The sequence below is a fragment of the Corylus avellana genome, chromosome 11 (genome assembly GCF_965113065.1).
Source record: "Corylus avellana chromosome 11, dhCorAvel1.hap1.2, whole genome shotgun sequence".
Lineage (NCBI taxonomy): Eukaryota > Viridiplantae > Streptophyta > Magnoliopsida > Fagales > Betulaceae > Corylus > Corylus avellana.
Window position 1 is genome coordinate 15601709 of NC_142500.1, and position 26106 is coordinate 15627814.

General features: G+C 38.6%; 1 protein-coding gene and 1 pseudogene across 2 annotated transcripts; both read right to left on the reverse strand.

Annotated features, from left to right (window-relative positions):
* Window positions 1-8223: 8223 nt before the first annotated feature.
* LOC132165953 (cytochrome P450 71AU50-like) lies at window positions 8224-10062 on the reverse strand (annotated as a pseudogene). Its single transcript, XR_015909489.1, has 2 exons — window positions 9023-10062; window positions 8224-8945 (listed from the first exon to the last, which is right to left on the reverse strand). The product of XR_015909489.1 is annotated as a cytochrome P450 71AU50-like (transcript).
* A 4999-nt stretch (window positions 10063-15061) lies between these two features.
* Window positions 15062-21056, reverse strand: LOC132166444 (cytochrome P450 71AU50-like). Its single transcript, XM_059577260.2, has 3 exons — window positions 20835-21056; window positions 15754-16431; window positions 15062-15676 (listed from the first exon to the last, which is right to left on the reverse strand). Exons 1-3 carry the CDS (start codon window positions 21054-21056, stop codon window positions 15062-15064), a joined length of 1515 nt encoding a protein of 504 aa, XP_059433243.2.
* Window positions 21057-26106: the final 5050 nt, after the last annotated feature.

The window sequence follows — 26106 nt, forward strand, 5'->3', positions numbered from 1 at the left end:
CTTGCACCGCCATATTCTTGAATCCGCTAGAGCTTTTCATTTTCAAGCCCACCTTCCTTTACATTTTTGGGCAGAATGTCTTTCTACTGTTGTTCATGTAATTAATCATTTACCCACACCACTCCTTTCTCGCCAAACTCCTTTTGAACTACTTTATGGTAAGCTTCTTTCTTATACCCATACTCGAGTTTTTGGGTGTCTTGCCTATGCTACTGATGTGCACGTCCCCCATAAATTCGCTCCTCGAGCCAAACGATGTATTTTTCTTGGCTATCCAGTTGGTGAGAAAGCTTACAAGCTCAATGACCTTGCCACCCACCAAATGTTCACTAGCTGTGATGTTATTTTTCATGAAACTATTTTTCCTTATGAGTCCATTCCATCCACTTCCTCAAACTCAGCCCCTATGATTCCTCTTTCGGTATCTGATCCTCCCCCACCAATCCAACAAACCTCACCACCGGAACTAGTTTCCCCCGTCCAACAACCCTCACCACCGAATCCAGTTTCTCCTTAGCCATCACCTGCTAGTCCTCCACCTGAACCCATTTTACGCCGTTCTCAAAGACCTCATCACCCTCCCACAACTTTACGTGATTATGTCTACAACCAAGTAACGTCTCCTAACCATTCGCCGCCTTTGCCATCAGATCCACAAAAAGGTACACGATATCCCTTTTGCAATTTTGTCTCTTATCATCGTTACTCACCATAGCATTACTCTTTTATCGTTGCTGTCAGTCAAGATATTGAGCCTCCATCTTATACCGAAGCAGCTTCTCATTCCCATTGGCAAGAAGCAATGTAATTTGAATTGGCCGCTTTAGAAGCCAACCACACTAGGTCCCTCACTTCTCTTCCTCCTAGTAAGAAGCCTATTGGTTGTCGTTGGGTTTATAAAATCAAACAGCACTCGGATGGTACTATTGAGCGTTACAAAGCTCGTTTAGTTGCAAAAGGTTACACACAGCTGGAAGGTATAGATTACCATGACACTTTCTCTCCCACTGCTAAAATGATTAGTGTTCATTGTTTATTTGCTTTAGCAGCTGCCCAAAATTGGTCTCTTCACCAACTTGATGTCAACAATGCTTTTCTTCATGGCAATCTCCGTGAAGAAATTTATTTGTCTCCACCTCCAGGTCTTCCCAACAATGGTTTGCCAAGTTCACTATAGCTATCCAAGCTGCTGGATTTGTTCAATCCAAAGCAGATTACTCGTTATTCACATGTCGGAAAGGAAAATCTTTTACAGCTCTGTTGATATATGTCGATGACATTCTTATTACGGGTAATGATGTCAATGTCATATTAGCTCTCAAGCAATTTCTGCATAGTCATTTTTGGATTAAAGATTTGGGTGATTTGAAGTATTTTCTGGGCATCGAAGTTTCACGGTCGAAGAAAGGTATTTCTATCTCGCAACGAAAATATACTTTGGAAATTTTAAAAGATGGTGGATTTTTGGGTGCTAAACCTGTGAACTTTCCCATGGAACAAAACATAAAGCTCTCGGATTCTAGTGAATTGCTTAAAGATCCGTCCAGTATAGGCGACTTGTTGGACACCTAATTTATTTGACTATTACCCGACCGGACATCACCTATTCGGTCCATATGTTAAGCAGATTCATGGGAGCAGCCTTGTGTGTATTGAGTTATTTGAAAAGCAGTCCAGGACAAGGTTTGTTTTTCCCTTCTCAGAATGATTTATCCTTGCGAGCTTTTTTTGATTCGAATTGGGCTAGTTGTCCAACATCTCGTAGATCCACTACCGGTTATTGTGTTTTTTTGGGATCTTCTCTTATTTCCTGGTGGACAAGGAGGTAGAAAACTGTATCTCTCTCCTCAGCAGAAGCTGAATATAAAGCCATGACAGGTACATGCTGTGAATTATACTGGCTACGCTCATTATTGAAAGATTTGAGAATATTGCATCTGAAGCCAGCATTGTTATATTGTGATAACACAGCCGCCTTACATATAGCTGCCAATCTCGTTTTCCATGAAAGAACTAGACATGTATAGATGGATTGCCATTTTATTTGTGACAAAATACAAGATGGTTCAGTTGTAACCAAACATGTTGCTTCAACAAATCAACTTGCGGATGTGTTCACCAAGCCATTGGGAAAGGGAGCTTTCTCAACTATGATACGCAAGTTGGGAGTTCTTGACATTCACTCTCCAACTTGAGGGGGAGTGTTGAGAAGGGAAGGTCAATGATATCTGGGCATTCATTGAAAAATATATTGTATTAGTTGTATATTTGTTTAGTTGCCTTTTATACTTAGACTACCTAGAATAGATCAGCATGATTGTAGGAAATCTCTTGTATAAAGCTACGTCTCCTAATTCAATAAAATTCATTCAAAGGCAAATATTATTTTCCTTCTTTACATGGAATTGTAAGACCAAACTCCTCAGTCATGTCCAACTCATTTGGCTGCATATTATTTGGAAGCTCCCAATCAAAGCAATGGACAAGTTGTGCCACCACTAGCCGAACCGCCGTTAGATCCAATTGCATCCCCGGGCAGCCTCTTCTACCGGAGCCAAACGAAATAAGTTGGAAGTCCCGTCCCCGGACGTTGACATTACTTCTAACAAACCTTTCCAGGAAGAACTTCTCTACATCATTCCAAACACTTGGGTCTCTCCCAATTGCCCATATGTTTACGATGACTCTAGACTTTTGGGGTATGTGGAAACCATTAACTGTGCAGTTTTGGTGAGGTAGCAACAATGGTATTGGGTGTAGCCTGAAGGTTTCCTTCAAAACCACGTCCAAGTACTCCAAGCCATCCAAGTCTGATTCCTCTTCCATCCTCTCCAACCCCACTACATCTTCCAACTCCTTTTGAAGTTTCTTCATTACTTGAGGATTCTTCATTAGTTCTGAGAATGCCCACTCAATTACTGTTGCTGAAGTGTCCATTGAGCCTACAAGCATGTCCTACAATAAATGATTGTCAAAAAAATTAACATTATTTGAAGCAGTAGAAAATAATTAGAAGTTGTTGTGAGTGCTCTTGGATACACAAGATGTTATAGGCTACAAAAAAGTACCAAAAGAGCTAACATTACTCTTCGAAGACCCAATTATAATGCTATGTTTGGCTACTATTTCCCCTCATTTCTATTTAAAAAAATCAAACTCTCGATTCATTTCCACTTTCTCCCCTTAAAACCTCCAACACTCTTTTCTCGACTAGTGTTAAAGAATGATTACTAATTCAAGAAAAATGAATGGATAACATAAAGTTGAAAAAGAATATTGTGCATGTGTTGTTTTTGCTAAGAAGATAGGAATGGGATTTCTTGGGAGTTATTTGCCCGAGCAATCGATAAGAGGAGGTGTGGGGCCCGACTTGTTCAGATAGGTGAGCTTCACACTATGGATTGCCCAAAGACCTGGATTGGGATCTCTAGCAATAGCTAGGGAATTGCCAATGGTTTTTTTTGTTAATCTGGACCCTTCAATGTCATCCAACGGCCACCAATATGCCACGTTCCCACTAATAATAAAACAATAAAATATTATTTATATTTAAAAAATAAATATAAAGTAAAATAATTAAATAATTAAAAATAATAATAATAAATTATTAAAGCCATGGGGTGGTTTAGCCACCTTATTTTCCCATAGGGGATGGCTGCCCCCCCCCCCCCCCCAAGCTGGCCGGCCACCCCAACTCAGCTTGGGGGTAGCTTTTGCTACCCCCAAGGGCCTCTTGGGGGTGGCCGAGGCCAAACCCAAAAAAACAAAATTTGAGTTTGGCCCTAGGAGGTGGCCGAACCACCCCCTAGAGCCATGGGGGTGGCTTCGACCACCCCCAAGGGCCGGTTGGGGGCCACCCCCAAGGGCCAGTTGGGGGTCGTTGAAGCCCCACCCAAGGGCCGGGTTGGGGCAGGTTTGGCCCTAGGGGTGGTTCAGCCACCCCCTAGGGCCAACCGACCCTTGGGGGTGGCTTCGGCCACCCCCTAGGTTGAGTTGGGATGGCCGAACCACCCCATGTTTTTAAATAATTTATTCTTTTATTTTTTTTTTCTTTTATATTTATTTTACTATAGAAAGACATTTTTACTTTTATTCATCTTCTTCATTGGATACTAGATACTCATCGAAACAGTATCAAAGCAAGTTTGTGGTTTAAGCATGTAAATTTGTGCACAAAAGAAAACTTGAAATCTAACGACATTATGTGGCAGATTTATTTATAAAAATAACAAATCCATACAACTTCTTGATGAATTAATAATAATAATAATAAATAAATAAATAAAAAAATAAAAACCAAAGATAGAGACATAACCTACTTTAAAGATCCCCCTTTTTTTTTCTTAATTGACGACGGGAAATTATGAGAGGGATCCTCTCCACTCTTGATCCAAAGAAGTAAATATGGTTTAATAAGAGGGATAAAGTGGCTTAATGTTTAGGAGGAGCATGTTGTTGACAAAGATAAGAACACCTGCAAATCTTGTGTATGCAATTGCTTGCATGGAGAGAGAGCCTTAGGAACATTCCAATCCCTGCAAACCCTCAAGAAGCTTTCACCTATGCAAACATGGCCATACACATACATCAATTATTAGGTTTACAAAAGAATATAATTAATCTACTGAAAATATACATGGTATTTGTACCTTGACGAAAAGAAAGGAAAACCATGAAGAGGATCAAAAGTGGTATAAAGAGCTTCATGTTGATTATGTGCAAATTAAGTGATGCTAGTTATGCAGCAAAGCAACCCTTTATATAATATAATACTCAGAAATGAGGAAGATATATATGGTTCTTTCCAAAAAAAGGAAAAGAAAATGAGGGTCGGATAAACTAAAAAAAATGAAATTGAGGGTTTGTCCCAATTATGATCTGCTTTACATGGAATGAGAGGGAATTTGAAAATTTTACCATAATGATTGATGACGTAAAATAAGCTAAAAGGTCGAAACATGCTCTAAGTGATATTGTACCTACCCATAATCAAGGGGAGCCTCAAAATGTTCGTCAAATTCTTTTTAAAATATTTTTATAACTTTTTTTTACACCCTATTTATTTATTTAGAATGATGGGTGGATATCAAAGCAACCCAGGATTAGAACATTGAAAAGCTACAAAGAAAGTCATGCGATATTTGCAAGGAGCCAAGGGCTACAATTTGATGTACAATACACTGACTACTTGGAATTGATTGGGCATTCATATTTAGATTTTGCCGAATGTGTAAATAGTGGAAAGTATACTTTAGGATATCATTTTCTTTTTTTTGAAGGGCCGATATCTTGGAGAAGCAACAAGCAGACTATTGTTGCTACATCTACATTAGAGGCAGAATTTATTGCATGCTATGAAGTCACTACGAGACCAATCAAGGTCTTCTGCGATAATTGTGCTGCCATTTTCTTTTTCTAAGAATAATAAAAATGGAAGCATAACAAAGCATATCGACATTATGTACCTTCGTGTGAGATAGAACATCAAAAGACATGAAGTGTCTATTAAGCATATAAGTACAGAATTGATAGTTGCAGATCTTCTGATTAAAGGTTTATCGGTAAAGCTATTTAAAAATCATGTGGAACATATGCGACTCATTAATTCATTTTGGTTCGTAGCTTCTTTCTAATTATTCTATAGACATAAAGTTACTGTTATAAAGTTTTGTGCACATTTATTGCTTTTATCCATATAGATAAAATTAAATTGGATTTGAATGATTTGGAAAGTTTATTCATAAAGTTTGATTGCCCATAAAGTAGTCATTTAGGGAGTATTATATATTGTAATGCATGAAAGGGATGACTTATTATATGATGGTTTTACCGTCATGATTCATGTGTACTATTCTTTATGTGAGTGGGAGGATTTAATGAATAGTTGGAATAAATAAAGTTATGACTATACTAAAGAACCAAACACCATAAGGAATTCATATGTCATAAGGGCCAAGTGGGAGAATGTAAGAAAGTCTAATTAAGGTATGGCCCATGGCCCCATATGCCACATGTATGTATTGTGATTTAAATTAAACATAATTACGCTGTTAGGTGATTTATTCTAAATAAGGAATAATTTGTTGAATCAAATATTTAGAATTGATTTTTATTATAATTCTTATGATTAAATAGGCATAGGTAAAAATCTTTCTTTCTTTGTTACACAGTTTTGTTTCTAATTCGCTTATGCAAACATGATTGGAGATACTTCGGAATCCTAAATTTTGCCGCATATTATAGCATGATAATTATTTCATATGTTAACATTATCGGTATTGGTTAGCTGGATACGCAATTCACCCAAAATTCAATAACCATGTGTAAGGCATTGTAGATTAGCCGTGTATCACCCACCGGTTGTCATTGCATAGCCATCGACAACCGGCAGTGATTCAATATTTCTCTACCAACGTCGGTTCGATTGGCAGGCAAAACATAAAATCTAAATTGGTTTTCGAATCAAACCAATAAGAGAGAAAATGAGAAAACTCATTAACCACCAAGTTGAACTAGTTTCTGTCACTCTTTCACGCATTCGACGTATATCATTACTCTTTTCTTTATTTATTTGATGTTCTAATTAGTGTTTTAATTCTCTTTGATTTTAATTTTTTTTTAATTTTTTTTTTGTTTAAATGCTAGCAAAAACCTCATGGTTGTGTCAGATTCTCGTTTTTATTTGGGAAAACTTCAGTAAGCCCCCCCAAACTCAGCCGATTTAACAAACACTCCTTATACTTCAAAATCTCTCACTTACTCCTTGAACTTTCAATTTCTATCATTTCCCCCCCCCCCCCCCCCCCTTTGTTAGTTTTCACTGTTAAACTGACATTTTGTGCCTACTATACCTTCAACCAAAACTACGTTGTTTTTGGGCTGGGTGGGTGTTGTAGTTTTAGAGCACAAAACGGTGTAGTTTTAGGGTGAGGGTATAATGGGCGCAAAAAGTCAAACAATTTGACTTTAACGTTGAAAACTAACATAAGGGTTCAAAGTGAGGGCGAACCAAAGTTCAGGGAGTCTATGTGAGAGTTTTGATAGTTTAGATGATGTTTGTCAAATTGACTGAAAGTTCAAAGAAGCTTACTGAAGTTTCTTGTTTTTATTTATTTTTATTTTATTAGAGAAGTTTCACATTTTACGAGAAAGCTTTAAAAAATGAAAATGAGTTAGGCCACAAATTTAATAATAACCATATTAATTAAAGAAGAAGTAAATAATCTTCTTCTAAGGCATGGACCATGGCTGAAGCTCAAACGAAGGAAATTTTGGTTTATTTTATAAATAAGTTTAAAAACTTTTTATCCAAATTCAATTAGTTTAATAAAAAAAATCAAGTCACTCTCCCACCTAAAACTAGAGGGAGAGGGAGAGAGAGAGAGAGAAAAGAGAGGGAGAGAGTGAGCTCGAAATAATAAGATCTGGAGAGAGTGGGGCCCAAACCTAAATATCTCCGTTGAATAATTCGGTTGATTCCAACCATACAAGGATCCAATTGTACAGCCTCTCCTGATTACGTGACGTGTCAATAAATTAGAGACTTAAAATGACGTCTGGCCGTCCATCTGCGAGCACACTTTTTCCTATGCGGTTGTGGCACACACAGGGTAGAAAAACTTGTCCACGGGGAGGGTAGGAGAGTTGTCGGCATCTTCTACGATCTTATCTCCATACCCATGGGCCCCTGCCTGAGAGTTGTCGGGATCAATGCAATTGCCCGAAAAAGGTATGAAACTGTGAAAAATGTTTTCCAATTAGTCCATAAAAATGAGATATATTCTTTGGACATGTAATTTTATAAATTGGGTTTGGATAAACGACGAAAAACTTGTCCACAGAACCACAGGGAGGGTAGGAGAGTTGTCGGCATCTTCTACAATCTTATCTCCATAGCCATTGGCCCCTCCTGATTTCAGGATAAGAGAGTTGTCGGTATCGTAATTTCTCAATCTAGAAGGGAAATACATGTCAAACATGCCTGATAGCTGACAACTGATACTTAAGCAATCGCGAAGATTAAAAAACCCAAAAAAAAAAAAAAAAAAAAAACGGTGGACACAACACGGTTGCTTGCTTCGATTCATTCAATTGAAAAGTTGGAAGTTCGGATACACTTATAATCATTTCATTGACATGTCATGTCAATTTACAAAAAAAAAAAGTGTAATGAAATCTCTAATATTCTAAACATTTTGCCTTATTAGGCAAGACAACAAGAAAGAACGAAGAAAGAGAATGCAGCATCAAATTACCAAATACAGGTTTACTACAAATCCGGGCATTGTACGGCTCTTATTAGGCAAGAAAACAAGAAACAAAGAAGACTAATTTCATTCATTTGTGTAGGCGATAAGTAGGAATTGCAAGTAGATGGTTGGCTCTTGGAGTTGAAAGACCAAACTCATGTCCAACTCATTTGGCTGCATCTTATCAGGTAGCTCCCAATCAAAGCAATGGACTAGTTGTGCCACCACTAGCCGAAATACAGTGAGACCCAATTGCATCCCCGGGCACCCTCTTCTGCCGGAGCCAAATGGGATAAGTTGGAAGTCCTGTCCCCGGACGTCTATATTACTTCCGACAAACCTTTCCGGGAAGAACTTCTCTGCATCACTCCAAACACTTGGGTCTCGCCCAATTGCCCATACGTTTATCATCACTCTGGATTTTCGGGGTATGTGGAAACCGTTGATCGTGCAATCCTCCGTGGCCTCGTGAGGTAGCAACAATGGTGCTATTGGATGTAGCCTGAAGGTTTCCTTCAAGACCATGTCCAAGTACTCCAAGCTATCCAAGTCTGATTCTTCTACCATCCGCTCCAACCCCACCACATCTTCCAACTCCTTTTGAACTTTCTTCACTACCCGAGGATGCTTCATTAGTTCTGAGAGTGCCCACTCGATTGCCGTTGCTGAAGTGTCCATTGATCCTGCAAGCATGTCCTGCAACAAAATGACTGTCAGCAAAATTACTACTCTGTTTGAAACAATACTTGCATGCAAATTGTATGAATAATTACCAGCATGATGGCTTTGATATTGGAGCGTTCAATACGGTACTCAGATTCTTGAGATCCCATGAACCTCAACATGACATCAACGAAGTCCTTGGTCTTATTTTCGTCCTTGGATTGGACATGCTCATCGATGATCTTGTCCAAAAAGTCATCATAGATCTTACTTATAGCCTTCATCCGTCGTGTCAGGCCCTGCAGGTCAAGGGCTGCAACGTAAGGAATATAATCACCAATATTGGGAGTTGCTAATAGTTGCATGCCTTCTTGGATTGCAGCCTTGAATCCCCTCTCATCAAGATCCTTGTCCATGTACTTCTTCCCAAACACCATACGGCAACTCATATCTGCGCTGAGAGATGAAACCTTGGCACTCAGATCAACAGAAGCACAATCGCGAGCAGCCTCTTGAATAAACTTTATCAGAAGGCTGAGCTCTTGTTTTCTCATGGGTTTGAAAGAATTGATTTTATGACTGCTAAGCAATTCGAGGGTGCACATCTTCCGCATGTTGCGCCAATAAGAGCCGTATGGAGAAAAAGACAAGTTCTTTTGCTCATACGTGATGTGCTTTGCGGCCTCAAGATCCGGTCTACTAGCAAACACCGAGTCATGTGCTTTAAGAAACTGCTCAGCAACCTGAGGCGACGAGACAACAATGGCAGGCACCAAGCCTAGGCGCAAGTAGATGATGGGGCCATGTTTTTGGGCTAGTCGATGCAGATCGCGATGAGGTAATTCCCCCAACAAATGAAGGCTCCCAAATATAGGGAACCCTCTTGGACCCGGAGGCAGTTTCTTCTTCTTGCTGCTGCTTTTCCATGCCCATTCTAGCAGGAGATAAGCAATTAGCATCACCAGTACTGCGGCTATGGTCCATGTCCAAGCCATGGTGGGCATTAAGGCTGAGCTCTATGGTGTCTAGCAGGCAGGCTCTGCTGAGTATTTATCCATGACATGGAAATTGGAGACACGTGCCAACTGTTGCTAGATTCAACGTCTTTAGGAGGCTGCTAAATGGATTGGCAAAAGTCCAAAGGGGGCTTAGAATATTCCCGATGGAAGAGTTAAATTGTATTTTTATCTAGAATGGCTAAAAATGCTACATGTAGCGATACTTTTTTCGGAAGCCATTTTACTTTTTTATTGTTTTTCTCTCATGTTTTCTCTTTTCTCAAAATTTTTTCATATTATTTCTCTTCCATATCTCTTTTTCCAAAATTTTCTCTTACTATTTCTCTCTCCACATCTCTTTTTTCCCAAAAATTGAAAAATATGATATTTAGGAAAAATACAATCCTTACAAAAAAAAGGACAAAGTTTTCCTTCAAACTGGGTTAGAAGAATTTTCTTCAACCTAGTTTATAAAAGTGACTTGACCAGGACCCTCCCGGAACCTGACCAAGACTTGACCAGGTCCCGCCCGAGACCCCGGCGGGACTTGCTCAGGACCTGACCGGGACTTGCCCGGGACCTGACCGGGACACGCCCGAGACCTGCTCGGGACTTGACCGGAACCTACCCAAGACTTGATAGGGACCCGCCCAGGACCTGATCGGGACTCGCCTAGGACTTGCCCGGGGCCCCAGCAGGACCAGCCCGGGACTTGACCGGGACCCGCCTGGAACCTGCCCTGGATGTGACTAAGACCCGCTCAGGACTTGACCGAACCTAACCAGGACCCGCCAGGACTTGACCGAGACCTGCCCAGGACTTGCCTGGGACCCCGCCGGGACCCGCTCGAGACTTGACCGGACCTTCCCAAGTCCCGCCCTGGACTTGCCCGGTCGGGTCCCGGTCAAGTCCCAGCAGGGTCTCGGTCAAGTCCCGGTCAAGTCCTGGGGGGTCCCGGCGACGTCCCGGGCAAGTCTCGGGTGGGTCCCGGTCAAGTCCTGAGCAAGTTCCGGTGGGGTCCCGAGCAAGTTCGGGACGAGTCGCAGTCAAGTCCCGAGTAGGTTCCGGACAAGTCCCGGTTAAGTTCCGGCAGAGTCCCGGGCAAGTCCCTGCGGGGTCTCGAACAAGTCCCTTGCAAGTCCCGGTGGGGACCTTATTGAAAAAAATATATATAAAAAATGATATTAAAAAAAAGGAAAATAATATTTAAAATCCTTAGGTAAACGCCCTTTTATTAAAAACTCTCTGGGTATTTTTTTTTTTGAAATTTAGTCCCTGAGTCACTCGAAACTACTAGAAAACTTCCTACCGTCAATTTTTGTTAACTTCCGTTAGTCTACTCAAAACTCACCGTTTTATCTAATTAAAATATTATTTTTTATTAATTTAATTTAAAAAATTCAATCTTTAAAAAAAAAAAAAAAAAAAAAAATTTGAAGGGTGCCCCCCCTATGCGGTGGCTCGCGGCCACCCCATGGGTGGAGGGGTGGCCTGCGGGCCACCCCAAATCCCCAAGGGGTGGACGCGACCCACCCCCTTGGGGGTTTGGGGTGGCCCACAGGCCACCCCTCCACCCATGGGGTGGCCGCGAGCCATCCTTCAAATTTTTTTTTTTTTTTTTTTTTTTAAAGATTGAATTTTTTAAATTAAATTAATAAAAAAAATAATATTTTAATCAGATAAAACGGTGAGTTTTGAGTAGACTAACGGAAGTTAGCAAAAATTGACGGTAAGGAGTTTTCTAGTAGTTTCGAGTGACTCAGGGACTAAATTTCCAAAAAAATATACCCAGGGAGTTTTTAATAAAAGCGCGTTTACCTAAGGATTTTAGATATAATTTCCCTAAAAAAAAATTATTTTCCGTGTGCAAGAAAAATGCCGTAAAATGTTTTCGACGGAAAATATTTTTAGGGAAAATGGCTTTCTTGAAAATATTTTACGAAGGAAACCATTTTACGTCGAAGTAAACGAAACCTTAGCCGCATTGCCGACAATGCCAAGATACCTCCATTTTTTTTTTTTAATATTTTTTGCGGATCTTCCTCTATCCTACTTTCACTAGTACTAAGTTACTAACGTACATCCAAGAGAGAAGAAGATCGATGTGATATGTAAATAGAGTGTTTTACACTCTCCAATAGGAGGTTGACATTTCAACTTGAAACAGCCAAAAATAATATAATCATTCATACCAAATAATTTCACTTCCCTTCATAAATTAAATACCTCATAAATAAAATACCCATTGATAAAACGGGATCCACCGTCTTTCCTAGTTTTAAAGACTTTGGTGTTGAGGGCTCGAAAGTGGGTGAGGTTTCGGTGGTGAGTGGTGGGTGTTGGGTTAGAATTAATGAAAAAGTTCATGAGATTAATTCGAATTAAAGATCGTTCCACATGTCAGATGCATCATCAATCTAAATGATGATAGTAGCAATCTCCATGGAGACAGAATTCAGCAGCCACGAGAGAACCATGCTATTGCACCTAGTCCATGCCAAATCAGTGGAATCAGTAAGATTGGAAGGCTTAGACAGGGTGCCATTAACAAAATCGAGCTTGTTTGTGGCTAATAAAGCCATTATCATCGCCTTCTTCCATGAATTATAGTTATCACCGTTGAGCTGTTGAGAAACAATCATGGCGCTTAGACTGTTGCCATGATGGAGAAAGAAAGGATTAGAAGAATCCATTTCTGTGGAGGTAGTAGCAATAGTGAAAGTTTCTGTGGCTTTTTCAAGAATCGCCATTGAAGGAATGAAGGAAGAAATTATGAAGATAGGAATAAAAGAATAAGAAGATGCGGAAAATTCAGAGAGAAAGCTCTGATACCCCCATGGCCAAACCGACCACCCCTAAGGGCCAAATAATAATAATAAAAAAAATATTTTATTATTATTATTTTTTTAAAAGTTAAATTATATTTTATTATTATTTATTTAGTGGGACATGTGGCATCACATTAGGCGTTGTATTTCTTTCAAGAGATCCTGACCGTGAATTCCATAATCTCGAATTCCCCCTTAATTTCAGGGGATCCTAGTCTCCTTTTATCCCATTAGACATGTCCGTTAAAGGAATTGGGAGGTAGTTGTTGAGAATTGTGCCAACAAAATCCATGTGGCCCATTAGATTTATATGCAAAGGCCAAAAAACCGATCCATGAGCCCGGTCCTATTTTACGTATCCACATAGCAGAGAATCCATTCCCAAACCAATGAAATTTAGGTCATCATTGGGGTACTACCAAGTAATGTTGGAGGCATGAAAACAGTTGTATTGAAACCTCAATAAAAGGTAAATCTGAACCAGACGAAAGGGATTTTTGACCCTAATCTAAAAACTCATACTTAGTGCTTTCAATTTTTCTTTACAAACAAAACACTAATTTAAGCATCATTCACCAATAAGCTCTTATGCTTTCGTCCTTTCTATTTTGCAAGTGCAGATTGAACTCGTATTGGGCCTTAGAAAACTATTGTAGCAATTTCCTCTATTTTTTTAATAACATGTGAGATGTACATGAGTTTTTTTAAAAATGTATTTCAACTTTGTCCTTGCTATTAAAAAAACATGTGCATCTTACAAGTTCAAGGGATACATGTCACTTTTATAAACTAGATTGAAAGAAATTCCTCCAACCCAGTTTGAAGGAAAACTTTGTCCTAAAAAAAATAAATAAATAAATAATATTTAAATGATATAGATAAAAATATAACTAATCGGATATATGAGGCATTTAAAAATTCATTGGTCAAAGAACATATTTCTAAAGTCCATTCAAGGCTTTAGAGTATCCAAATTCATATGTTGATATATCTTAGCCGGAGAGACTGCGGTCCTTCAATTCCTAGGATGCCTAATTTCTAAAATAACGGTCACGACTTAGACAAAGTAAAAAGTGGAAAGAGTCATAGAGGTGATAGCCTAAGCGAGATAAAGCCTAAAGATATGGGCGGAAGGAATTAAGATCCTCTCCTATTCATTTGAATTGGAGAATATCTAATTAATTATACTTGATGAGTATTTTGTCTCCTTAAAAAATAAAAAGACAAAAATATCTTTCAAATATAATTAACTGGATGTTTTAATTTCGAGTTCAAATGAACTAGAGAGAATCTAGTTATGAGTAGAAGATAGAAATTCAGAGGCAAAAAGGAAAGATGGACAAGGGCAGTACACTTTTGCAAAGGGTTTTTGAGAGGATGTGCAATCGTCACTTCGAAATTTCAAGGCTGCCAACGAATACTTGCATTTAAGAGCGGTAACCGCCAAAAAAAATCCAAGGGTAGGCACGAATCTCAAAGCCAATCAAACATGAAGTTCCTTTTATCGGACCAGGATCCCCTGGAATTAGGGGGGAATTCGAGATTCTGGAATTCACGGTCAGGATCTCTTGAAAGAGATCCAACACCTACCGTGATGCCACGTATCCCACTAAATAAATAATAAAAAAAATATATTATTTAACTTTTTTCAAAAAAAATAAAAAAACATATAATTTTATTATTATTATTATTTGGCCCTTGGGGGTGGCCGAACCACCCCCAAGGGCCACTGTTTGGCCATGGGGGTGGCTTCGGCAAAGCTTTTCTCGTACAACATGACAATCAATGTCAATATGTTTTGTACGCTCATGAAAGACAGGGTTAGCTGCTATATGGAGAGCAGCTTTATTGTCAAAGTAGAGCAGGGCAGTTTGAGGATAAACTTGTAAGTCTTGGAGAAGAGTTCTAAGCCACACAACCTCACAACAAGTAGATGCCATGGCCCTGTACTCAGCCTCTACAAAGGACCTGGAAACTGTCATAGGCTTCTTTGATTTCCAAGAAATTAAGGAATTATCAAGAGAGAATTGCATTTTTTTTTAATTTAAAAATCCTTACCCCATCAGTTTGAAAATTTTTCTGGGTTTATTTGTTTGGTTCTCTAGTACTTCTCAGGCTAAAAAACCGATCCATGAGCCCGGTCTTATTTTATGTACCCACATAGCAGGGAATCCATTCCCAAACCAATGAGATTTAAGCCATCATAGGGGGTAGTAACACGTAAAAGTTGGAAGCATGAAATCAGTTGTATTGGAACCACTGTAAAAGGTGAATCCAAACCAAATAAATTTTGACAAGAAAACAAGAAATAACACTATAGTTTTCATTTGCGTAGGCGATAAGTAGGAATTGCAAGTAGATGGTTGCCTCTTGGAGTTGTAATACCAAACTCCTCTGTCATGTCCAACTCATTTGGCGGCATCTTTTCAGGAAGCTCCCAATCAAAGCAGTGGACTAGTTGTGCAACTACTAACCGAACCACGGTTAGACCCAATTGCATCCCTGGGCAGCCTCTTCTGCCGGAGCCAAATGGGATAAGTTGTAAGTCCCGTCCCCGGACTTCTATATTACTTCCGACAAACCTTTCTAGGAAGAATTTCTCTGCATCACTCCAAACACTTGGGTCTCGCCCAATTGCCCATACGTTTATCATCACTCTAGACTTGTGGGGTATGTGGAAACCATTGATTGTGCAGTCCTCCGTGGCCTCGTGAGGTAGCAACAATGGTGCTATTGGATGTAGCCTGAAGGTTTCCTTCAAAACCATGTCCAAGTACTCTAAGCTATCCAAGTCCGATTCCTCCACCATCCTCTCCAACCCCACCACATCTTCCAACTCCTTTTGAACTTTCTTCATTACTTGAGGATTCTTCATTAGTTCTGAGAGTGCCCACTCAATTACCGTTGCTGAAGTGTCCATTGATCCTGCAAGCATGTCCTACAAGAAAAAGACTGTCAGAAAAATTACTACTCTGTTTGAAACAAAACATGCATGCCAGTTGTATGAATAATTACTAGAATGATGGCTTTGATATTGGAGCGTTCAATCCGGTACTCAGATTCTTGAGATCCCATGAAGCTCAACATGACATCAACGAAGTCCTTGGTCTTATTTTCGTCCTTGGATTGGACATGCTCATCGATGATCTTCTCAAAAAAGTCATCAAAGATCTTACTAACAACCTTCATCCGACGTGTCAGCCCCTGAAGATCAAGGGGCGCAATGAAAGGAATATAATCACCAAGGTTAGGAGTTGCTCCCAGGTGCATGACTTCTTGGATTACAGCCTTGAATTCCTTCTCATCAAGATCCATGTCCATGTACTTCTTCCCAAACACCATACGGCAACTCATATCCGCGCTGAGAGATGAAACCTTGGCACTCAGATCAACAGCAACACAATCGCGGGCAGCCTCTTGAATAAACTTTATCAAAAGGCCGAGCTCTTCTTTTCTCATGTGTTTGAAAGAATTGATTTTACGACTGCTAAGCAATTCAAGAGTGCACATCTTACGTATGTTGCGCCAATAAGAGCCATATGGAGACATGGACAAGTTCTTTTGCTCATAAGAGATATGCTTTGTGGCCTCAAGTGGCGGTCTACTAGCAAACACCAGGTCATGTGCTTTAAGGAACTGCTCAGCAGCCTGAGGCGATGAGACAACAATGGCAGGTGTTGTGCAAAAATATATCTAAATTTATAGGTAAATAATTGTACGTTTTAACTCGCAAGTGCACAAGATTAAAACAATAGTATAGTAGGCAAATACGAGATCATTCCCACGAGGATTGGTAAATTATGTTTAGAAATAAATTCCTATTTAATTAAACATATAAAATTCAATTGTCATGATTGAATTTAGATAAAAGAAATAAAATAAAAGATAAACAAAACTAAAAAGGATTAGGGTTTTGATATCTACCACTAATCAGACTAATTAAGATAACAATATGTCAATGCGCCAATTATACCGATATAATTAATGTTTGCCAACCTAAGGGCATGGGTGTCTACTCCTTAAGCTATTGATTTCCCTAAGCAACGAATTAGGCATGAATGTTTACTCTAATTCTTTTATTTCTTAAAAGATTTAGCATGGGTGTCTACTAAGTTGTTCTTTAAGAAAGCATAAATCTGTGAAAATCGACAAACACACGAGGCCTAGGGCATGGGTGTCTACTCCCGGTTCCCCATGTTGATTAACCCAAGAATCCGGTGTGGATATCTTTTGTTACTCTTATTAAACCCAGGACTCGATCATCCAAATTGATTTAACTAACTAGTCCATACCACATGCATATGTTGGCCAAACAAACACATATGAGGAATACAAGATAACAGGTATTAATCAAGTTAAAAATACCAAAATATAATTGTAGCAAAGGCGCTAATATTGCAATCATAAAAAGACATGATTAGGGCTTCAATCTAACCCTAAATAAAATATAAACTACATAAGAAAAATAAAAGGGTGGAAGAGAAGAAAAACCCAAACTCCTCTTGATGTAGCCTTCAGTTCCTTTCCAGAGCTTATGCCTCTTTTCTCCCCCACCTATTCCTAGAGGCTAAAAGGTCTATTTATAGGTTTTAGAAGTTCTTGTTAAACAAGTAAACCCAGAAAATTCGTAGGGTTTTAATCCTATTACAAGTTGGAGTTGGAAAACCATAATATGGAAGGAAAGGGAGTCGGTCAGCAGCTTCTAGAATTCTCCAGCGCATAGGTGCGATCGATCGCAACCCATGTGCGATCGATCACAGTCTCTTGCGATCAATCACACTACCAGAAACTCCAATTTTTCCAAAATTCTCTCTTTGAGCCCAAATCTTCCAGATTTACTTCACTTTCTTCCAAAAGCCTACAAAAGCAAAGAAAGTACAAAAAGGAAGTAAACTGGCCTAATTAACCAAAACCAAAGGATTAAAACATGCAAGTTAAGGGCTGAAAATATAAATATTTTAGCACTTATCACACCCCCAAACTTACATATTGCTAGTCCCTTAGCAATATAAAACTAAAAATAAGAATGGAAAAATAGAAAACAAGAGATAAATCCATCTTTTGTGGGATGTACGATTGCATTTAGCGTATGTAACAAGCTTTTTAAACCACTAGGAATTCTCTAGTGGACGAGTGAAGTCTCGTGAGGATTTTCCAGAAATGTTACCCACAAACATCATGCACATTTCATGTTATTCCAAAAATTAAAGCATCACTTCAAAATTATGATTCTCATTCATTAGCAAGCTTAAAAAGATAAACTCCATCTTCACAATGAATTAGAATTTTAAAATTTAATTACTTACAAAAGACATGCTAAGACATCACAAGTTTGAAAATAGGGTAAAGTGAACTAGCACATAAATATGAAGCTTCCAATTGTTTCTAATGTATAATGTCTCAATATCTCAAAGTTTACTGAAATCCCTATTATAATGAACAACAATGGCATATTTTTCTCTTTCTTCTACTTTTTTTTTTTTCTTCTTCTTTTTCTTCTTCGTCAGGTTGTGCAGTGCTTGATTCCCTTAAGCTTTCTAATTGACCCATGTAACGAGTGTTAAGTCAATGACTCCCAAACCAGATGGTTTTAGGGCATTAGGTGTAGAGACACCTCTAGGACTTACTAACTCGAGTCAAAAAGGCTACGAAACCAAACTAACCATGACATTAACCAAATCAAAATTCTTCACCTTTTGACGTGAACACTCAATGCTTTGTGGCAAGAAGTCCAGTTACTCAGTGAAAAGCTTATCAATGATCATATTTTTCTTTTCTTTTCTTTTCCTTTTTTTTTTCACATATATATATGCCAAGGTATCTATCTAATAAATCATCCAGTTTCACTTAAGACATAGAAACTCACACATTCAACTTTCATGTCATACCCCACTAATTATGTGCTAATGTACTTGTGTAAGATCAGATGAAACATGTGAATTCTCAACTGTCCTAAGGAGGTAACCAAACTAAAAAACTCAATTATTAGATCATGTGTTCAAAATTTTAAGCTCACTGATGAATTCAAGCCACAATTTTGGAGAGCAACTAAAATTTTAAGACAAACATGAACATGCATATATTTTTTTTCTTTTTGATTTTTTTTCACAAATCAAAATAAAATAAAAGTGGGACAAAGTGTGTGTAAAGTGTCTCCCATACCCCCAAACTTAAATGACACATTGTCTCCAATGTGTCTAAATAAAGGAAAGAGTGTACCCGGGAGATGGACGACATCGTCTTGGAAAGCATGGCTCTTAGCACACTCCCAAACTTGAAGTGAAGCACACTTGTCCCTACAAAATAAGAAAACACAAAAACAAGTAAACGGAAACAAAACTAAAGATAAAAAGATGAAATGAAAATACACAAAGACAAAAATAAAATGACAAGATAACTATGGGGTGCCTCCCATGAGCACTAAGTTTAACCGTCTTCAGTCAGACTGTACAGCAGCTTCAGTACTGTTGGATGGAGGTGTGCTCAATCGCACTGCCACATGGTAGCTCAAAGTTGTGAACAGAAAACAGAGAAAATTAAAACCACAAAAATAATAAAAATAATAAAAACTAACAGACTTTAAAAACAGAAACATAAGAGAAAAGGCAAAATAAAAGAAAATAGAGAAAAAAAAGTACAAATAAAATAATAGAAATACAAGATTGAAATCAGCAGCTTCAGTACTGCTGTCTGGTTATGCGCTCGATCGCAGTGCACTTGCGCTCGATCGTACAGCTGCGCTCGATCTCCCTAGAATGGGCGCTCGAGCGCACTGTCGCAAAACATAAACATATAAGGCTCACAGGCAGCTGTGCGCTCGATCGCAGTGAGACCGCGCTCGATCGCACTGCCACAAATTAGATGAGATTTGCGGACAGAACAGAAACGAAAGACAAAACAAAATAATAAATAAATAATGAACAAAACAAAGCAAAGAAAGAAAATTATAATAATAATAATAATAAAATAAGCAAAATTAAAACAAAACTGAAAATAGAATAGAAACAGATAAGTAAATGGAAAACTTAAATTTTTTTTTTTTTTTTTTTTGGATAAAACATAAATTAATATGCCAATGCGCCAATTATACCGGTATAATTAATGTTTGCCAACCTAAGGGCATGGGTGTCTACTCCTCAAGCTATTGATTTTCCTAAGCAACGAATTAGGCATGGGTGTCTACTCTAATTCTTTTCTTTCTTAAAGGATTTAGCATGGGCGTCTATTAAGTTGTTCTTTAAGAAAGCATAAATTTATGGAAATCGACAAACAAACGAGGTCTAGGGCATGGGTGTCTACTCCCGGTTCCCCATGTTGATTAACCCAAGAATCCGGTGTGGATATCTTTTGTTACTCTTATTAAACCCAGGACTCGATCATCCAAATTGATTTAACTAACTAGTCCATACCACATGCATATGTTGGCCAAACAGACACATATGAGGAATACAAGATAACATGTATTAATCAAGTTAAAAATACCAAAATATAATTGTAGCAAAGGCGCCAATATTGCAATTATAAAAAGGCATGATTAGGGCTTCAATCTAACCCTAAATAAAATATAAACTACATAAGAAAAATAAAAGCGTGGAAGAGAAGAAAAACCCAAACTCCTGTTGATGTAGCCTTCAGTTCCTTTCCAGAGCTTGTGCCTCTTTTCTCCCCCACCTATTCCTAGAGGCTAAGAGATCTATTTATAGGCTTTAGAAGTCCTTGTTAAACAAGTAAACCCAGAAAATTCGTAGGGTTTTAATCCTATTACAAGTTGGAGTTGGAAAACCCTAATATGGAAGGAAAGGGAGTCGGTCTGCAGCTTCTAGAATTCTCCAGCGCATAGGTGCGATCGATCGCAACCCGTGTGTGATCGATCACAGTCTCTTGCGATCGATCATACTACCAGAAACTCCAATTTTTCCAAAATTCTCTCTTTGAGCCCAAATCTTCCAGATTTACTTCATTTTCTTCCAAAAGCCTACAAAAGAAAAGAAAGTACAAAAATGAAGTAAAATGGCCTAATTAACCAAAACCAAAGGATTAAAACATGCAAGTTAAGGGCTGAAAATATGAATATTTTAGCACTTATCAGCAAGCACCAAGCCTAGGCACAAGTACATGATGGGGCCATGTTTTTGGGCAAGTTGATGCAGATCGGGATGAGGTAATTCCCCTAACATGTGAAGGTTCCCAAAGAAAGGGAACCCTCTTAGACCAGGAGGTAATTTGCTGCTGCTTTTCCATGCCCATTCTCGCAGGAGATAAGCAAGCATCACCAGTACGGCGGCTATGGTCCATGTCCAAGCCATGGCTGAGCTCATCAATGGGTGTACGTCTAATATTGAAGTGCAAGTGCAAGAACAGAGAGTATTTATGAATTATCAATGGCATGGAAGTTGCAGGCAAAGGAAAAGAACAAACCAACATTTGCTAATTTCAGTGTCTGGGAAGGGTGGTAAATGGATTGGCAAAAGCAAAGACTAGGGAGGGGGGGACCGGCTGGGGCCATGGTCCCCTCCACTTCCTCAAAAAAGATATTACCGATTATTCAAATTGTTATAGCTAACTTCCAAAAAGTCTCTATAATTAATACACGTTTGCAATGACGTTGCTTATACACAGAGATAGAAGGAGGGGGGACCGGCTGGGGCCATTGTCACCCCCCCCCCCCCCCCCCCCCACTTCCTCATAAAAGATAGAAAAGATATTTTAAGGAGTAAACAATATATATATGTATATATACTGGTCCCCCTCAAAATAAATTGATAGGTCCCGTTCCCCCCAACTCTCCTCCACCGATTGGTTCTTACTTCTTAAATTAATCCTAGGTTTTTCTTTTGGTTAATTTTTCTATTGTTTGGCTTGGAAATTTGGTTAAGAATCTGAAAAGTAGATTTTTTTTTTTTTTTTCATAGATTGGCTATCGGCTTGGAAACTTGGAAATTCCTATTGCTACTTGAAAATTTATGTGTTTTTTATTGTTGTTATTTTCTTTATATATGTATGTAAATCTTGGATCTTTTCTCTGTGAGGATTTCTAGTTCTTGATTTGGTATGGCCGTATGAGAATTTTTTATGGGTTTTATTGTGATGGGTTTTTATAACTAATGCCATTGAGAAATCTCTAGTTTCTCTTTGAGTTTTTGTTCCACCCATTGAATTTCAAGTTTGAAATCATAATAATTTAGGAAATTTTTTATTAGGTCCGAATTTGGGGGAATTTTAGTAAGAAGCTAAATTCCTAAAATTAACTAGGGGTTTTTGTGTGTAGTGGATTTCTATACATGATTTAAGATCCGGGTTATTAGATTAATGGGTTTAAAGCTTTAATTTCACTATTGTTTATAGTATGGACATAAACCCTAATTTGTATAGTATGAATTAAATTTGAGCTTTTAGTATGTGAACACTAGGATTGCTAATTGGATGTGTTAATTACATTTAAAGCGTTAATTAACCCTAGACTTTTATGAGTTCAATGGAAATTGATGCCCATGGGGTTGAGGTTCTAATATGTCGTATTATAATCATATTGATTATTGCATGTGAATATTAGTATTATAAATTTGGGGTAAGTTGCTAGATGAATGGAATAGGTAGAAAATAATAATTATAGGGTTAAAGTGTAATGTTTAACTTAAAGTCTATGTGATGATTATGTTATTCATATGAGTTTGTTCATTGTTAACCTACACTTATTTTTTCTTTATTTTCTAAAGACTCAAAATGATTATGTAAATTTATTTGTAAATGATGAGAAAGTCAAATACAATACTTGACTATTTCAAAAGAAAAAATGCACAAAGTTTATTGGAGTTTGATCCTGGATTATGTGTCACTTATGAGAATATCATGTTAATCAACGAGATGCAGAATAATTCAACGCAGGTCGCACTTTTTGAGGTTAGTACCCTAAGCTCAATTCCTAATCTAAGTGGTCTTGTACTTTGGATATTATGGTTATTAAATATTGAGAATATTGTTTGTTAGAATTTAAACATTTAATTGGAAAGTATGACACAATTCTAAGTTCAATTCCTCAATGTATTTAAGTACATTGATTAGAAAAAGAAGGAAAATATATATATATATATATATATATATATATATATATATATAGAGAGAGAGAGAGAGAGAGAGAGAAAAGTACTAATCATTACACGCTTCAACCAAAAAAAAAAAAAAAAATTGCTTTGGTCCCCTCCCATAAAACTTCATGGCTCCATCCCTAGACAAAAGTACCCAAAAAGGCGGCTAAGAGCATATACACCTCTTAATATTTTAGCAAAAAGTTGTTATACAATAAAATATAAATGTTAAAACAATTTTTAAAAAAAAATATTTATTCTGTCATTCTCCATCCCCTTTTTTTTAGCTTTTTTTTTAGTTTTTTTTTTTTTTTTTTTTTTTTCCTATCTTACCCAGAGTAAAGAAATCATTGAGAAATAATGACTAAGACTCCGTTTACTGCGACATAAAATGATTTTTAGAAAATGATTTCCGCATTTTACAGTGTTTACTTTGTCGTAAAATAGTGATGAAAATATTTTTCTTTTGACCAAAAATTATTCTTTAATTTTCGAAAAATAGTTTACGGTTTTGAAAACCATAAACCATTTTCTGACTGCGAGCATCTCATTCTTAAATCGATGGACCTTGCCAAGACCCGCACAAAACTTTGCTGGAACTTGACCGAGACTCACCCAGGACCCGCTCAGGACCACGCCAGAACCTGCCCGAGACTTGACCGGAACCTGCCCAGGACCCGCCCAAGACTTGACTAGAACTCGCCCATGACTTGCCTGGGTCTCGCCTTGGACTTGACCAGGACCTGCCCGGGACCCGTCTGGGACTTGACCGGAACTTGCCCGGGACTTGACCAAGACCCCGCTGGGACTTGACCGAGACTAGCCCAAAACTCGACTGGGACCCGCCCCCAACCAACCCAGGACCCGCCCGGGACTTGGACAGGACCCTGCCGGGACCCACCTAGGACCCACCTGGGACCTGCCCGGAACTTGACCGAGACCCACCGGGACTTGACCAGAACCTAACCGGGACTTGCCTAGGACCTACCCGGGACTTGCCCGGGACTTGTCCGGGACCCGCCAGGGAAATGAAAGGAACTTGCCTGGGACACCGCCAGGACTTGCCCAGGACTTGACCGGGACACGCCCGAGACTTGCCAGGGACCCTGTCGAGACCCGTCCAGAACTTGACTAGACTTACTCGGGACCCACCCGAGACTTTCCTAGTTGAGTCCAGACCAATTCCTGTTGGGGTCCCGGGCAGGTCTTGGGCGGGTCCTGGTCCAAGTCCCGGCGGGGTCCCAGTCAAGTCCCAGGTCCCGAGCCGGTCCCGATCAAGTCCCAGTGGGGTCCCGGTTAGGTGCCGATCAAGTCCTGGGCGGGTCCTGGCGGGGCCTCGGGCAAGTCTTGGTGGGGTCCCGGTCAAGTCCCGAGCAGGTCCAGACGAGGTCCCGGACAAGTCCTGGTCAAGTCCCAGCGGGATCCCAAGCATGTCCCTGCGGGATCCTGAACAAGTCCCATGCAGGTCCCTACGGGGACCTTATTGGAAAAAAAAATATATATATATAAAATTTCCTGTGTGCGTGATAAACGCCGTAAAATGTTTTCGACAAAAAACATTTTCAGAGAAAATGGCTTATTTGAAAATATTTTCCAACGAAAACTATTTTACGTCGAAGTAAACGGAGCCTAAAATGAAAGGTGAGACGCAAAATAAAGTGATTTTTTTAGTTAAAATGAGAAGAAATTTGTTAAGCAGGATGTGAATAATCTACTAGATTTGAGCTTTGTGACACTCAATGTCAAAATGGACTGGAATTCCCCATAATTCCACTTATTATATATTCGTGTTCTTTTTTATTCAAGTACAAGTCTGTTAAGAAGGTTTTCATGCTTGAATAGGGAAATTCTATCTCCCGAACGAAGAGTTCACTTGGGCAAGGGAGTCCAAAGGCCCCGTTTCTTGACCCCCTTTAATTTTTCTTCTTCTCTTTTTTCTTGTTTCTTTTTTTTTATTGGACAAGAGAATAGATATTAAAATCTGGTTGTGCTGTTCAGGCACATATTTGAACAAGTAAGTAGTATTGAGAGAGTGCCTACGATTCCTATTGTTTAAGCCCTTCTTGCATGTGCAGTTTCAAGCAGACAAATACTACTAAGGGCACATCCAAGTAAAATAGCAAAAAAAAACAAAAATCATTCTCATCATTTGTAGGAATAAAACAACTGTATTGCACCGAATCTATGTGGGATCAATCTATGTGTTAACAAAAATCAAATTGTGCACGAAATTGTAGGTAGGAAGGTACATCTAGTATTTTTCTTTTTTACTTTTCTAGTTCATAGTCTTTGTTCAAATATGGTGACTGATCAATTTTGGGTGAAATGCTTATCCAGCCTGCCGGTGCCGACGAAGCACATATAGGCCGATAGGCATACAACTGATACCGGCGGGGAGAAAGTTTGAAGCTCATATAATTGAAGGTGAAAATATATATGTAGATGAAAGTTGTAGAGCAGGATTATATATATTATTTATTAAAGTTTTCAGTGAGCAACCGTTTTGTAAAACAAAATATACGTTAAAGACAAAAAAAAACTGAGCGCCATATATTTCGTTTTCTCTTAGTCACTCAGCCAACAAGTGGCTCCATTTATATTATTTGCCTTGTTATTGTGTGGTGGAGATTGAGGAGACCCTTATCGTTATTCTTTTTGTTTGCTATTACAACTTAGCCGCATTGCCGACAATGCCGAGATACCTCCTTTTTTTTTTTTTTTTTTTAATATTTTTTGCGGATCTTCATCTGTCCTACTCTCACTGGTGCTACGTTACTAACGTACATCCAAGAGAGAAGAAGATCGATGTGATATATGTAAACAGAGTGTTTTACACTCTCCTCCGATAGGAGATAGACATTTTAATTCGAAACACTTAAAAATAATATAATCATTTATACCAAATAATTTTATTTCTCTTGATAAATTAAATACCACATAAATAAAATACTCATTAATAAAAAGGGATCCACCGTCTTTGCTGGTTTTAGAGACTATGGTGTTGAGGGCTCAAAGGTGGGGAGGTTTCGGTGGTGAGTGGTGGGCGTTAGGTTAGAATTAATGGAAAAGTTTATGAGATTAATTTGAATTAAAGATATAGTGTTTTCATCTTCATTGTATTTGATGTTTTTACTTGATGTGTCGAATTTCTTTTTCTTTTTGTTTTTTCTTTTTTTTTCTAATCAAATTGGAAAATGAAAATGGATGGGCTCCCCTACAACAAACCAAAAAACGAAAAATAACATTGCAAGTAAGAACCAAAGTAGAAAATGGACCAAATAAA

Coding starts and splice junctions, on each gene's coding strand:
- LOC132166444 (XM_059577260.2), bottom strand. CDS start 21,056: ATGAGCTCAGCCATGGCTTGGACATGGACCATAGCCGCCGTACTGGTG. Junction 16,432..20,834: donor TGTACTTGTGCCTAGGCTTG/GTGCTTGCTGAT, acceptor CTATAAATTTAG/ATATATTTTTGCACAACACC. Junction 15,677..15,753: donor ATATCAAAGCCATCATTCTA/GTAATTATTCAT, acceptor TTTTTCTTGTAG/GACATGCTTGCAGGATCAAT.